Consider the following 15,181-nt stretch of genomic DNA (forward strand, 5'->3'; position numbering starts at 1 on the left):
TAGACCGTCAAATGTTAATTTCATCGAAATTGCTGGGGAAACATTCACAGGCGTTTGATTGCTACGAGTTTTCTCCGTAAACTCCTGAAACTGACTGAAAATTTCATCAAACTCTTTGCAGTCGGTCTCGATATATAAGTAATTTACGATACCTTCTGCCGTAGGTATTCGAACTTCAAGATATTCACAAGAGACGACACGTACTAGATCCGTTCTAGATACGTTATAGTTTAGATATCAACTAGTTCTCTTTTGCAGCGCAATTCGGGCAACCAATGTCACTTTTACGTTAGATAGAGTAAGATATCTATTAGATGTGAATTGGATCTCTAAGTCATATCCTGTGGAAATCGTTCAACAGTATCTCCAGAATCGCGCAAATGTCAAATTTGACAGGTTAGATCTTAAACATATCGTTATCGTATCTTGGTGATGTCTAATAGATGTCTATTTCAAAATCCGAATCGGGCCCTAGGAGCCCGTTAATTTAGTCCTGGGCTTTTCAGTACTCAACGAATAAAGAAATACTAAAAATTAAATACGAGTATGTCAGGATAATGCTTGAGGAAATTAAAAATGCATGCAGCATTTTAAACTATAGTGTAAACAACGTTATTTACGGTATTTGACGTCTGTCACTCACTACAGCAACACTACGTAAAATGTTTTGCACATCGAAATCACAAAGGAAAACAACTGCACTGCGAACGTTTACGTTCTACGTCTTTTTTTTTTTTAATTTTAGGGTTGACCGAACACCATCGTTATGAATCGGTAGTCGTCTAAGTAAATCGATATGAATTTTTCATTTTTCTTTTAATAAAAATAAGGAAAAGGTGGATAATTAACTGTAAATATGGATATATTTATCGTCACTTAACAGACAACAAATTTGACACAGAAATAACATAAATAAACTTTAAAATAGATCCCCAGTTAGTTTCAATTTTGACAATGGGTGCGACCTACTCGGTCGGTGTATTAAATACACCGACCGACCGGTAGCTTGCGGGAAAACCATATAATTCTAGCTTTATTTAAATCTCAAATAAAAATTCATTATACGTCACAATTCGATACCTCAGTCTACGTGCCATCCAATCGTAATCGCTTGCTGTGACAATCGATTTGCGTTAGTTACATCTCTATATACGTCAGTCATAATGTGTCAAATACCGTAAATAAAGTTGTTTACACTATAACCAACTTAAACATAACCTAAATTACTTTCCTGTAACTTCCGTCAACAGAATGATTGAAAGCCGTTGAACTAATTTTGTATTTTCAGTTTAATTTGGATGAGTGAGTTTATATTATGTACATAGTTTGTAGCCATCTACAGGGTGATTCAGGAGACGTGAGCAGGACTAACACTGCGCATATCGTTAATTATAAGCAACTGTTTCGTATTAGTATTAGTGAGGTTAACGTTAATTTTCTAGTCGTGTTGAAAAAAAAAGTTATTAATTTTTTTACGACATGCATGGTCACCCTAAAATTAGAATACTAAACTACCGATATTCTGTGTCAAATTGAATGTCATTACTGTCATCACGGTCTGGTTACTTTTGAAAACTCGTATCTCACTCAAGTTTGACATTTTATTTTCTTCGTAATCAAAATGCCATTACGGTTAAAGAGGTTTTATGTTGATTCATTAGGTCCTGTAGGGAGACCATGATTGTTGAAAATTAAATTTGCCCTCACCAAAAAGTAAAAAAATAGGAAAAAGTGTTGTTGTTTCTCCTAAATACGACGGTGATCGATCAATTATCAGTTACTGAGTGTGCAGGATTAGTCCTGCTCACGTCTCATGAATCATCCTGTATATATGTGTAAGTGCCAAATATGACATGCACTTAGCACTTTAGTTAGCGAAGTCACTAAACTGCGTACTTCATGCACATAAGTGAGCTAATTGGCTCATGGAAAATTGGTCAAGCGCGAGTCACTTTTTCTGTTTAAGGTTCTAACTATATACCTTCTCGTAGTCTAATCGATTCACGGCGAGCAGTAAAAAGGCATCAAATGAAACGAGACAAATAATAACTTTAGTGCTGAAAAGTACAGTCAGAGGTTGCTAAGCGGTCGAGGTGTTCAATATTACCTTGACGCGCTCTTATTCTCTTAACAATAAAGTCGCGTCAAGATAATTTTGAACACCTCGCCCGCTTAGCAACTATTGCTGCTGACTGTACTAAACGACTTATATCATACTAAGGTGCCCTATTCAGATTTAACAAGTTGTTACGGTATTGATATTATTTTGATACGATCGACTAATTGGTGTATGTATGAAATGAAGTGCAAGTGGTGCGTGAGATGCCCACCAATCACCAAGACCAGGGGTCTCCACACTTTTTTACTTGGAGGGCGATTTTGAATTTCGATCGCTCGATTTCGTCACGCGGAAATCGGTGGAAAACATCGAAATGCTAATTGGGAATCGAGTGGTGTTCACCACTGTCCCCCTGCCCCCTGAGGGACATAATATTGCGCCTCAGAAACTTTCGCGCGGTCGGTTTTTGCGCCGGGGGAGTGTGTCTGGTTACTGCTGTTAGGAACACTTCCGCTCTCAATGAATGCTGTACCCCTGGAGTCTGGCTCCCGCGGGCCTAACAGTGGGCACTCGCTTTGGGTGGGCCGGGGTTTCGAGACCCCTGACCAAGACGATCGTCAAAGTCGCATCAAAACCAGCTCAAAACCAAAACATTTTGTCAAGTCACAATCGGGCTCTACATAAATGGGAAAAATTCGAACTATAATGTACCATCACGCTCCGCGATTGTTGCGCCATTTAGGGTCCTAGCTAAATTGGTTGTTCAATACTTACGCTATAGAATTTCTAATTTAGCAAGAACCCTTAATGGCCTAACAATCCCGTGTAGTGACTGTACATAAGTCAAATGAGGACAATCAATTTAAAAAATGTTTTTAACAACTTTTCCTCTCTCTCATGCTTATCTGAATACCTAACAACAAGAATAGGACGCAAATTACTAACGACTACTGTGGTTATCCTCCTAATGGTAACATTCCATTTCTAACCGCAGCTGCATTACTGTCAATTTTACTATGGAAATTGACAATGACAGCGACACGTTCAGTACCGGTAGTGTAGCTGCGGTTAGAAATGGAATGTTACCATAAGTCCCTGCGTACATTTTTTTGTACATATTCCAAAATCTATTTGGAACTTTTATTGTGTAACTAAGGGTTCCAATTTCAAAAACAAAACAATTGCTTCTGTGTCTCAGGTTATATGAACTTTTATACCATAAAAGGATTTTTCATTAACGCGCGGATCGCCACATTTTCCACTCGTTTTCCTCACGTTAGTCGCCCGCCGCCGCCCGACCCAAACGGCCGATAGCGCAGTGATAACTTATCAACTGATAACAAACATACTCAGTGCCAGTATTCGTACACCTGTGCAGTAAGACAGTGCGCCAAAATGGTGGCTCAAACTAACTTGGAAGTGGGCATGAAATGCATTAAGTATATGCTGTTTTGTGTCACCGCAATTTTTGTGGTAAGTAGGTACAACTTAATGCTGTTAAACATAAGAACCGAAAGGGACTAAGTTAGGACGCTTTTTTGCGTGTTCGGAAATGTGTCTGCATTAATGACGTCACAAGGTTGATGGTTAGTTTAATACATGCTCGTATATTACCATCGCTCACACTGTTAACTGTACAGTGGAGCTTATGCTTTTTGTAATAAGGTCCACCGATATACGTTAGGAGTGTTGATGTTTTGTACAGTCAGCAGCAGAAGTTGCTAAGCGGGCAAGGTGTTCAAAACTACCTTGACACGCTCTTATTCTTTTAACAATAAAGTCGCGTCAAGATCATTTAGAACACCTGGCCCGCTTAGCAACTTCTGCTGCTGACTGTACCTAAGCTTAATTACGGAAATTGATTTGATTGACGGAAAACGATCAACTTGACGTTCCATATTTGAATTTTGACGTAAATATTTGAACTGTATACGCAACATGCAACTTTATATTATAGACTACGGAGAGGACATTTGTGGCTTTCCATCACAGAAGGGTCCTAAATGCTTCATGTGCTATAAGATAATGGCTCCTCTACACGATGGGCCAGCGCCGGCCACTCCAAGGGACGCAGCCATGCGGTAGAATGAGATAGCAATATCACTTGCTCCCTCTAACGCATAAATGCGTCTATTGGAGTGGCCGGTGCTGGCCCATCGTGTAGAGGAGCCATAAGGTTATTTTTATCTCTAATTCCAACATAAATGTCATTATTGACCATATTAGCATATGAAGCATAAGGACCCTTCACTACGGAAAGCCACATTTAGTTTTATCATCTATCGCAATGATATAAAACTGCGCCATATTTATATGCGTTAACCATTGCCGCATTACCGTTTAAAGTACCTTGTCGTTTTAATTTCACGGTGAATTCCTTAGTTAGTTGCTGCATTATGCTAATTTGACAAGGTACTAAAAGTAAACCTACTGAAACTTGACTGAAACACGTGATTCCGCTTATTGCTGGTAGAAAATTGACTGTTATTGTACTGGTTATTGTAGACAATGGTTATTTAAATACTATAAACGTTAACGTTTTTGTTCTAACTAAGAATGAATACTTGTGTTGCAAAACGTATAAATAAAGATAAGATGACAAAAGAAATACAATATCTTATCTTCTGTGAATCACGTTTGCTCAATAATGAGCGCAATAATATTGACGTTGACGCTCTGTTATCCGTAAATGTCACATCATCAGCGGATGAGCTGTTTAATTTTAGGTACAGTCCCCTACAATAATATGCTACTCTTCTAAGCCCGCAAAAATATGTGATACGCTTGTAGCTCTACAAAGAAGATCGTGGCAGATATTTTTGCGGCCTTCGTTGTGTAACATATTATTGCAGGTGACTGTACAACTAAGTTGCCACCTGCGCGTTACCGATTCCAAGAATTCAGTGTGCTGAACATTTAGGAACATATGTATGTTTCTAGCCGTCAGCTTTTCAATACCTACTTGTTCCTTCCAGTAAATATATGTAGGCACCTACATAGGATCTCTACATCTACTAGATATATACATATCAGTAGGTATAGTTTCTTACAATAGAGCTAAGTGAGCAAAAATGGCTACACATTTTTGTGTATAGAACCAGTTACAAGAGGGATCATATATTTTTGCGCGCTTCGTTACGAACGACATTAGGTACCTAATAGGTATTGCAAACTTCCTGTTCCTAGTAAGGCTAGACTAGAAATAAGTTTATGCCATGGAACACACTTAAGTCACAAGGCCAATAGTATTTTCCTGATCGATAAAACAGTTGCGAAAAAACATAAATACGTTTCACAAGAACAACTAACACAGTAAAGAAATATACCTAAGTAGCGAAATCGTTAAAAACGATAAAAAACTTGATCAGAAGCACTCATTTAGTTACTAATACGAGTTTCTTATCAGGAAATTCACCTTAAAAACTAACGTCATTACGTCAGTAAACAATATTTGCAGGATAAATATCAGTAGGTTTTTAAACCTAGCGAAGCGGGCTGTACCTACTTTTGAGCTGAGAAATCAATTTTAAGGGCTCTGTCTTCCAGTTTGCCAAGCGGACCCCAGGCTCCCATGAGCCGTGGCAAAATGCCATCCCGGGAAAACGCGATAGAAAGATGACTGTCTTCCAGTTTGCTGTATTTATGAATTCGGCTTCCTTCCCATCAATCGCGTTTGAAACGTCTAGAATCTTCTAAAAGGCTTAAACGATGAGTGAGCTCAACCATTACATCAGACAAACTCACACATGCTTCCACGCCACGTGCTCGTAGGTTTCAGTGTAGGCGGACCTTCGCCTTGCTCGTAATGTGGGTAAACAAAAACATAAGTACTTACTATAATGTACCTACATGTATTTTAGTACTCGATAGCTAAGTAGTGTTAGACCAAGCTACGTTGGTAGCGCTGTTGATGGCTCAAGACGGTGCAAGTGTTATTTAAACGTCATAATCATCCGCACCGTCTGGGCTATTAATATCGCTATCAACTTAGCTTAGTCTAACTCTGGTCATTAATAGTAGGTAATACCAAGCATATTTACTATTTACTATTAATACTATAGCGTATTGTAGCGTTAAGCGTAAAAGGAAAACAAAATTAAATGTAGAGTTGTAGGTACTAGTAGGTAGGTACAGTAAATCTCTCAATTGTCACTTAATTTATGGTGTATGATTTACCTGAGTAAATAAAGTCTCGATAATCAAAATTTATCAACGAAATAAAAGACTATTTATCATATTAAATATATTAAAACTACCTATCATATTCGGTGGGGGATTAGGTATTAGTTCTTGTAGCTAGAGGTGTAGTTGATGGCTATGCCAGTGACTTGAGCTCCTAGAATGCAGTTGACATTAGAAAATATGACTCAGACCTATTTTATTTAAATAACTAAGAATTAGTATACAAGGAAAAGTTAAAGTTAGGATAAATAATTTAAGAAAAGATTAAGTAATTAAAATAAGAGGATAACCTTACAACTAGTTACTAATGAATTAATTTGCGTAAAGAGCGTGTGTGAGGTGTGTGTGAGTGTGTGTGTGTGTGCGCGTGTGATTGTATATGTGGGTGTGTGAGAGAGAGAGAGAGAGGGGGAGATGGCAGATTCAAATATAAATGTTTCTTAAGAAACGTTTTGTCTCGTAATAGTCCCAGTCTAAGCATGTTCTAGTCACGGCAATTTTTACTTACCTTTCAGTCATTTTTTGGAGGTCAAAAATCTTGTAGAACTTGTTTTGTTTTAACATTTATAATTACCTATGTCACTTAAAACATGCTCTAAAGAATCCAAAAGACACTGAGAGCTGAGAGCACAATTCCTGCTTATAACCAGTATCGTCTTTACCATAAGGGCACACGGGGCCCGTGCCCAGGGCCCCCATCCTCAGGGAGCCCCGAAGGACAGACAGTAACAGTTTATTACGCTTAAGAAATAGAAGATCATAGTAGAAAAATGTTAATTTCACTCGCTTTCTTTACTTTCCAAAAGGGCCGCAAATTCTTATGTAGCCAAGGGCCCCAGCATAGTTTAAGACGGCCCTGCTTATAACTGTCATTAGCAGCATTCAAATCAAGACAAAAACCAATACAAACAAACGAAACACGTATACGAAGCAAGGTCACCTCTACAATGGTGTATGAAGTTATATTTATGGGTTTTCACTCATTATTTATGCAGCCACTAGCGCTTGCTCGCGAAAATCAATAACATTCCACTTGGCATGGCTATTAGCTTCTAGTAGAACCTACTATTATTTATAGCCTAAATGCTTATGTAGCTTTTTATGTTCTAATTTGAGGGCCGAGGCGGGCAGCAACTTAACTATGCAAGCATGCAGGTTGTCTGTCAAAATTCTTGCGAAAAAAATAGAATTTCTATCACGTGGTGCGTCTATTCAAACCTAAATTTCACAGCTATTCCAATTACCTAAGGGTTTTCAAGAAAATGATGTGTCATATTTGGCACCGTTTTGATATAATATACGTACCTACGTTACTCGTTTCGATATTACGGCTTTACGGCCTGCTAAACTAAAAATACACATGAAGGTCAGTGTCGAGTAGCACCTTCGAGGATAACCCCGCATGATGTAACGCAATTTATGTGTTCAGACTACAGCACAACCTTCAGGGGCCTAATTCGAGACGTACTTATCTGACATTTGAAATCCACTTCATATCCTCAGTTGATTGTATCGCATGTTCGTCGAATCGCATTCTATCGCAAACATGCGATCGAAAAAATAAGTAAGAAAAAATCAACTTTGTTTTATTACTACTATACGGTTTATTATAACTTTGAACTCGGGGTATGTCGGTTACGTCGGTTTGGTTTCGTTGTCACCTAACTGTGGATTGCTAATGTCAAATTTTGACAGGTGTGGATACTATCGCTAGACTTTTTTGTCCATGGGCTTGGGCACCATCTTGGAGTTTTTGACGTGCGAAAGGGTATTTTATAGCATAGAGTAAAGCTTTTTTTTTAGTATATACGTTTACAGGAATTAATGACATCTTGTGAGCGATAGATGAACTAACGCGCTATTCACGGTGCGGCGGCGAGTAGTGGAACTATACGTGACAATTTCCATCAATCAAAAGGGGACTACACTGTTGATGGTCGATAAAGGCTATTATTAATTGAATTTTAACAGCACGAACGCCTTATTGACAAGCGTTCTTTTTGTTAAACCCACACCTATACGTCAAATAATGCTCGCTCCACACATTCACCTATGAACGCTCAAAAATGCTTATTCACGTTCATAAACCAAGTTGTACTTTAACCATATTTAGAAAAGTCCGTTTTTTTATTACTGGGTGGAATTAGGGATGAAAATCCCGGAAAAAATCAAATGCTTATCGATCATTTCACAAAATTTAGTTTTTCCGGTTTTTTTCCAGTTTAGGATGACTCATGTTAGACCGGGCTGTGGCCGGGCCGGAGCTTCCGGAACTTCGTTTTCTAGTGAGAGTCAGGATGGCGGGTGTACCTAGATAAAAATAAACAAAAAGCATACCATATTTTAGTACCTAATTTGTACTATTTGGTACCTCCTTTAAAAAAATTAGTACCTCACGGTATTAAAAGTTATCACCAAAAAACATTACACCCGCCATTCTCACAGTCAGAATGGCGGGTGTATTTTATTACGCAATGATCCCGCGATTATTGATAAATTCTATAAAAGACAAATTTTAGTACCTTTTTAGTACTTTCATATTAATTTATAAATTGAGCCACATTATTTGTGGTTTCCGAGTTTTACTCATTTTACACTTTACATTGCTATTACAATTTTACAGGCGCTTCGATTTTTCACCGTATCGATTTCGTTTTTAAGAAAAAACGCTACGCTACAACTATTGTTATTACGCCAGGATTTAGTACCTTTTACGTTTAATTTGTTACCTTTTCACGTTTAATCTGTTAAGTTCAATTAACTATGAAAATTACCTCTTACAAATGGCCAGGCGCGATGTCAAAGAATTCTTCCTATGAAAAAATTCCGCGTACCGTGTACCTATACCTACTCTTAAGTATATCGTGATTACTGATTAATCAAATAAAACCCGCAAATTATGTCTGTTTGTCGGTATATTAGTGTGATGAATATACTTCTTTGTGGGATCCCGTTGATTTTGCTAAGAAGACATACGATTGAAATACATACCTTTTAGAAATACAAGCAATTATTTCATTTAACTATTACATGATGTTTTTCTATCGTCTTGGTACAGTTTTTCTTCTGACAAGGTCGCTGTGTCTGAGTATGAATATGGCACGGAAAGCGACCCCACTGGGAATATTACGCAAAACCCTGCGTAGAGGGCGTCACTAGCACCAACACAGGGCCTACCGCGAAACACGAAAATCAAAAGTTTGGTTTCTGCCTCTCTATCACTCTTGCATATTCGATCGATAGAGAGGCAGATAACGAAGTTTCGATTTTTGCGTTTCGCGGTTAAGCCACTTGTACACAAACCGCCTTGAGTATCAATGTCTAGCCTAGTTCGGACTACATAGTCGAGTGGCGAGTTGCGAGTATTACGTGTCTGAACACCAACAATTTAGTCGAGTAGATTAGTCAGTAAATTAGTCGAATGGATCCATTTTGTTCTATTTTTTCTGGCGAGTGAGCCTCCCCGTGGCCCCACTCCACCACTCTTACTAGTCTTCTCGACTAAATTTTTGGTGTTCAGACACGTTTAGTAACTAAAATACTCACTGTATGTATGTTGGTTTTTCGGGGAAACTTAGGGGGGGGGGGGGGTAAATAAAGTCAATGAGGGCATTTCCGTCATAGTTTAAGTTCACTTTGGCCGGTCATAACTATGATGATATTAACTTTTTAATAAACCTTATCACTGTAATAGATTAAGCATTTATTTAACCTATGAGATATAGACGACCAGTCTGGCCTAGTGGGTAGTGACCCTGCCTGCGAAGCCGATGGTCCTGGGTTCGAATCCCAGTAAGGGCATTTATTTGTGTGATGAACACTAATATTTGTTCCTGAGTCATGGGTGTTTTCTATGTATATAAGTATGTATTTATCTATATAAGTATGTATATCGTCGCCTAGCACCCATAGTACAAGCTTTGCTTAGTTTGGGGCTAGGTTGATCTGTGTAAGATGTCCCCAATATTAATTATTTATATATTTTATTTATTTATATAAAGGTACTCATATTAAACTCCTAGTACTGCTGGTTATTAAAATATGATTTTTTTAAAGACATGTCAGTTGACGGATTTTCCCTAGGGTTTGGGGCATTTCTGTCAACCAACGATTTTTCTTGTATCGTGACGTATTACAAACATGTAGGTACTTACGTCAAGTGAACAGAAATACCACTATACCCTTAATCGAAACTAAACCTTAGTGAACTCAATTTAAGGTTAAATTTAGATTTTATTCCCAAATATATTCTTGGGGCAAATCCGTCCTATTTTTAAATTAAACCTTTAAAAAAAGTTTAAAAATAATATCTACTTTTTAATTTTAAATAATACAGCACAGATATCTTAGATTGATGTACGAAAGCTACCACGAATTTATATGAGAAATTTGACAATTCAGTAAAAATCTCGCATCACTGCATGAGTATGATATGAGTTATACTTACCTAAGTGAGTCAAATCAAAAAAGGTTGGCAATATATGAAATAGGGAAATTCCGGCACATGACGATTTTTCCCGTTTCGTAATTGACGGATTTGTCCGCTCGATAGTTTTGTAAACACAAATTTTAACCACCAATGGTTTCTCACCAAGAGATTATAATGTAAAATGGATAAAAAGACCTATAAACATGCATATCGAACAATAATAAACATACTAAGGGCTGATTTAGACTGCGCGCGAACTCGCATGCATTTTAGTTACATTGCGGACTGTTGGTTACGTCCAATTCAACCGACCGATCAAAAACCGCAGTGTAATGAAACTCGCATGCGAGTTCTCGCATCGTCTAAAATTCTAAATAAGCCATTATTAAGGCCTAACTTACATCGTCTCATCCCAACTTCACAAAACAGAGCAGCACACTTAGCTCGATATCAAGTTCGGAGCGCACCTGAACTTTAATAGTGTTATTTTTTTTTCATTTACTGGCGACTGAGCGCTGTTTCTGACTACTGTTGTGATCTGTTTTTGACTACTGGTATTAAATATGCTCTCTGCTTTAGCGATCGAGTCAGCAAGTGCATACTGTTGTTAGAATAGTCGCAAATGTTGTTGGACGGATTTACTCCTCTGACGGATTTGGCCACATTGACCTTAATAGTTTTGTTTTTCACATTTTTCCTTCAAATATAAATTTATTTGTCAGTGTGAAAAAGAAATGTTTTGTAATGTTCAATTCGAGCGCTTTCAAATGATATCCTACTCGACCTAGTAACTATAGACTTGTAAATTTTGCCCCATCTTTATATTGGGCATTTTCCATAATTATTAAAAATTCATAAACAAATAATCATTCCAAATTTTAAATCGATAGCTTCCGTAGTTCTCTATATATTTAGCGATGTGACATACGGACGGACAGATGGACAGAGTCGCACCATGAGGGTTCCTTTTGTACTTTTTTGGTACGGAACCCTAAAAAGGACATCAACGGGACGAGAAGTCATATACCGACAAACAGACATAATTTGCGGGTTTTATTTCATTAATCACCATATACTTAAAAGTAGGTATTAGGTACACAATTACAAGCACAATGAAGAGCCGAATTTTTTCATACGAAGAATTCTATGACATGGCGCCTGGCCATTTGTAAGACGTAATTTTCATAGTTAATTGAACTTAACAGATTAATCGTGAAACGGTAACAAATTAAACGTAAAAGGTACTAAAACCTGGCGTAATAACAATAGTTTTAGCGTAGCGTTTTTTCTTAAAAACGAAATCGATACGGTGAAAAATTAAAGCGCCTGCAAAATACTAATAGCAATGTAAAGTGTAAAATGAGTAAAACTCGGAAACCACAAATAAAATGGCTCAATTTATAATTGAATATGAAAGTACTAAAAAGGTACTAAAATTTGGCTTTTATAGAATTTATCAATAATCGCGGGATCATTGCGTAATAAAATACACCCGCCATTCTGACTGTCAGAATGGCGGGTGTAATGTTTTTTGGTAATAACTTTTAATACCGTGAGGTACTAATTTTTTTAAAGGAGGTACCAAATAGTACAAATTAGGTACTAAAATATGGTATGCTTTTTGTTTATTTTTATTTAGGTACACCCGCGATCCTGACTCTCACGTTTTCTATGCAAAGCGTTATGTCATCACCATGCAGGGCTCGGGAATGGCACGGTGCGGGTCCGGCCCGGTCTTGCTATGTGCAAAGCCCTGACCCCCCGGAGTTTCTTCACAATTTTCACTATGATATTGATGCATCAAGGTGATTTGTTTACAGTACCTATGTTTACAGATGGCCTACCGCAAAACGCGTTAATCGAAATTTCGTTGTCTGCCTCTCTGTCGATCGAATGGCCAAGAGTGATAGGCCCTGGGTTGTGCTATTATTATTAACACTAACTGTCCCTCGCCTTCACTACTGACATGGACCGATACGTCCGTGCATTACAGGTAATGCACAAATACAAATAGTTTGACGGTGCATGTCATGTAATGCACGGACGGTAACGCCCTCTACGCAGGGTTTTGCGTAATATTGGCTATTTCCTGCCTCAAACTACAGTGCGACAGAAACCAGTAGAAAATAAATGAGGGCGCCACTTTCTACGTTACTATCCCTTTTTTGACGTAAAATGCTTAAACATGGCAACAATTTAGTATTGAATATTTATAGTTCCAGTTTATTTAATTTCTACTATTTTATGTCGCACTATACCCAAAGGCACTAACTACTGAAATAATACAATAGTACTCTTTGTATATATATTTTTTATAATAAACTGAACGGGCATTGGCTCTAGTCACACCTGATGGAAAGTGAAAACAGAGCCTAAGATGATGGAGCTTACCGGCTCAGTAAGTAATAGCCTATTCACTCTTGCTTTAAAGAGACCGAGGTCAAATTTCCCAGGAAACACAGATGACGGAAGCGCATTCCATTCCTTAATCGTCCTTACCAAAAAAGATGAGGCAAATCGTTTTGTGCGGACAAATGGAATATTAACAACGAACGGGTGCATTCGCTCCTCGCGCCTGGACGTCCGGAAAGGGAAAGCTGGGATCAGGTCGTGCAATTCTTTTGCGCACTCCCTAGAAACACCGATAGACATGTAACTCGTCGGCGATGATATGAACAAGACTTTGTAACTTTGATTTGACAGCCATCGCCAAAAAGTATATGAGCCCGGCGCTCTATCGAGTCCAGGGCTGCCAGCTGATACTTGGCGGAACCGTCCCATAGGTTGCAGCAGTATTCCATGCACGAAGGGACCTATGCTTGGTGCCGCCTCACCTTAAATATTAGGACATCAAGTTTCTTGGCAGCAGTCCTGGACTCAATAGTCGACCCGAAATTTAGGTTGGATTATTATTGTTCTAATACAAAGGCCGCAATGAGATCGTAGAAATGATCATATATATGGAACCCTATTTGATAGCAATCCTACAATTATGATCATACACGCCAAATTTGTTAAAATTGTGTGTGGTACTATACAGCACGTCCACGGATGATTTAATTATTTCTTTTGCGGTACATATTCATGAAAAGAAATGTACTTTTATGTACTTATGTTTTTAAAAAATGTACTCGCACGGTTTTGGCATAGCGACATACAGGTCGTGGTCGTGCTGGGTAGATACTGCCTGGCACGACCACACTATATTTATGGTTAATTTAATGTCAAATGAATACAAAACAAATGTACTCAAATTGTACTATGTACAAGCACATCAAAATGTGACAGTCATACTGCAAAAATCGCTGTCATGATTAAATAAGAGCACCGTGAACAAAGTTTTGTACGGTGCTCTAAAAAGGTGAACCTAAGGGTTGATTTAGACGGCGCGCGAACTCGCATGCGACTTTCATTACATTTTTTTTGATCGGCTGGTTGAAATAACTAAAATCTCATGAGAGTTCGCGCGCGCATAATGTCTAAATGTGGGATCATCAATGTAAAGGGACCTTATTGTCGATGGCGTTTACGCCGCACTGCGACGAGCAGCGTTGTATTTGTATCGGAGCATCGTTTATAATGGCGGAAACGATGCCACCAGCCGATCAAAAAAAATGTAATGAAAGTCGCATGCGAGTTCGCGCGCCGTCTAAATCAGCCCTTAGGTTCACCTTTTATAATCATGACAGCGATTTTTGCAGTATGACTGTCACATTTTGATCTGCTTGTACATAGTACAATTTGAGTACATTTGTTTTGTATTCATTTGACATTAAATTAACCATAAATATAGTGTGGTCGTGCCAGGCAGTATCTACCCAGCACGATCACGACCTGTATGTCGCTATGCCAAAACCGTGCGAGTACATTTTTTTAAAACATAAGTACATAAAAGTACATTTCTTTTCATGAATATGTACCGCAAAAGAAATAATAAAATCATCCGTGGACGTGCTGTATAGTACCACACAAAATTGTTGTTATTACACCATCATCTGTAAATATGTAGTTAGTTAATAAATTTGTGTGTATGCCTACTAACATTCGTTGAAAGATTAAAATTAAAATGACGAAATTGATCCTTTGTTGGTCTTAAATCAATTTAATTTAATTTTTAATCATAGGGTAATTAAATAACAACAATTTTAACAAATATGGCGTGTATGATCATTATTGTAAAATTGCTTTCAAATAGGATCCCATATTATATTAATATGATCATTTATATGATAGTTTAATTAATTGCCTTGTATTTTTTAGAAATCATAATTGCCCCAATGAGGGTGCCATTGGACGGTCGACGCAGTCTTAACTAATAACATCTTATTGACATACATTCTTACATATCAAATGAGAAAGAATAAACATTTTTTTTAATAGGTAGGTAGGTAGGTAGGTAGATAGGTATATCTTTCTTTGACGTGGCTGCTATAGTCTTCAGGATTTGATTTGCCGTGTGATCATCGCTTTTCGGTTGCAACTTGATGCCATCGAGGAATGTCCATAGTATA

At 37.9% G+C, this 15,181-nt stretch overlaps 1 protein-coding gene across 1 annotated transcript in view; it reads left to right on the forward strand.

The window, feature by feature from the left end:
• Positions 1 to 3,330: 3,330 nt before the first annotated feature.
• Positions 3,331 to 15,181, forward strand: part of LOC134792711 (CD63 antigen-like) — a 57,394-nt gene continuing 45,543 nt past the window's right edge. The window contains exon 1 of the mRNA XM_063764008.1: positions 3,331 to 3,532. Within this exon, the coding sequence (XP_063620078.1) occupies positions 3,455 to 3,532 (78 nt within the window). The 5' untranslated portion in view covers positions 3,331 to 3,454. The remainder of the gene's footprint in view (positions 3,533 to 15,181) is intronic.

This window comes from Cydia splendana, chromosome 8 (genome assembly GCF_910591565.1).
Source record: "Cydia splendana chromosome 8, ilCydSple1.2, whole genome shotgun sequence".
NCBI classification, from domain to species: Eukaryota; Metazoa; Arthropoda; class Insecta; order Lepidoptera; family Tortricidae; genus Cydia; species Cydia splendana.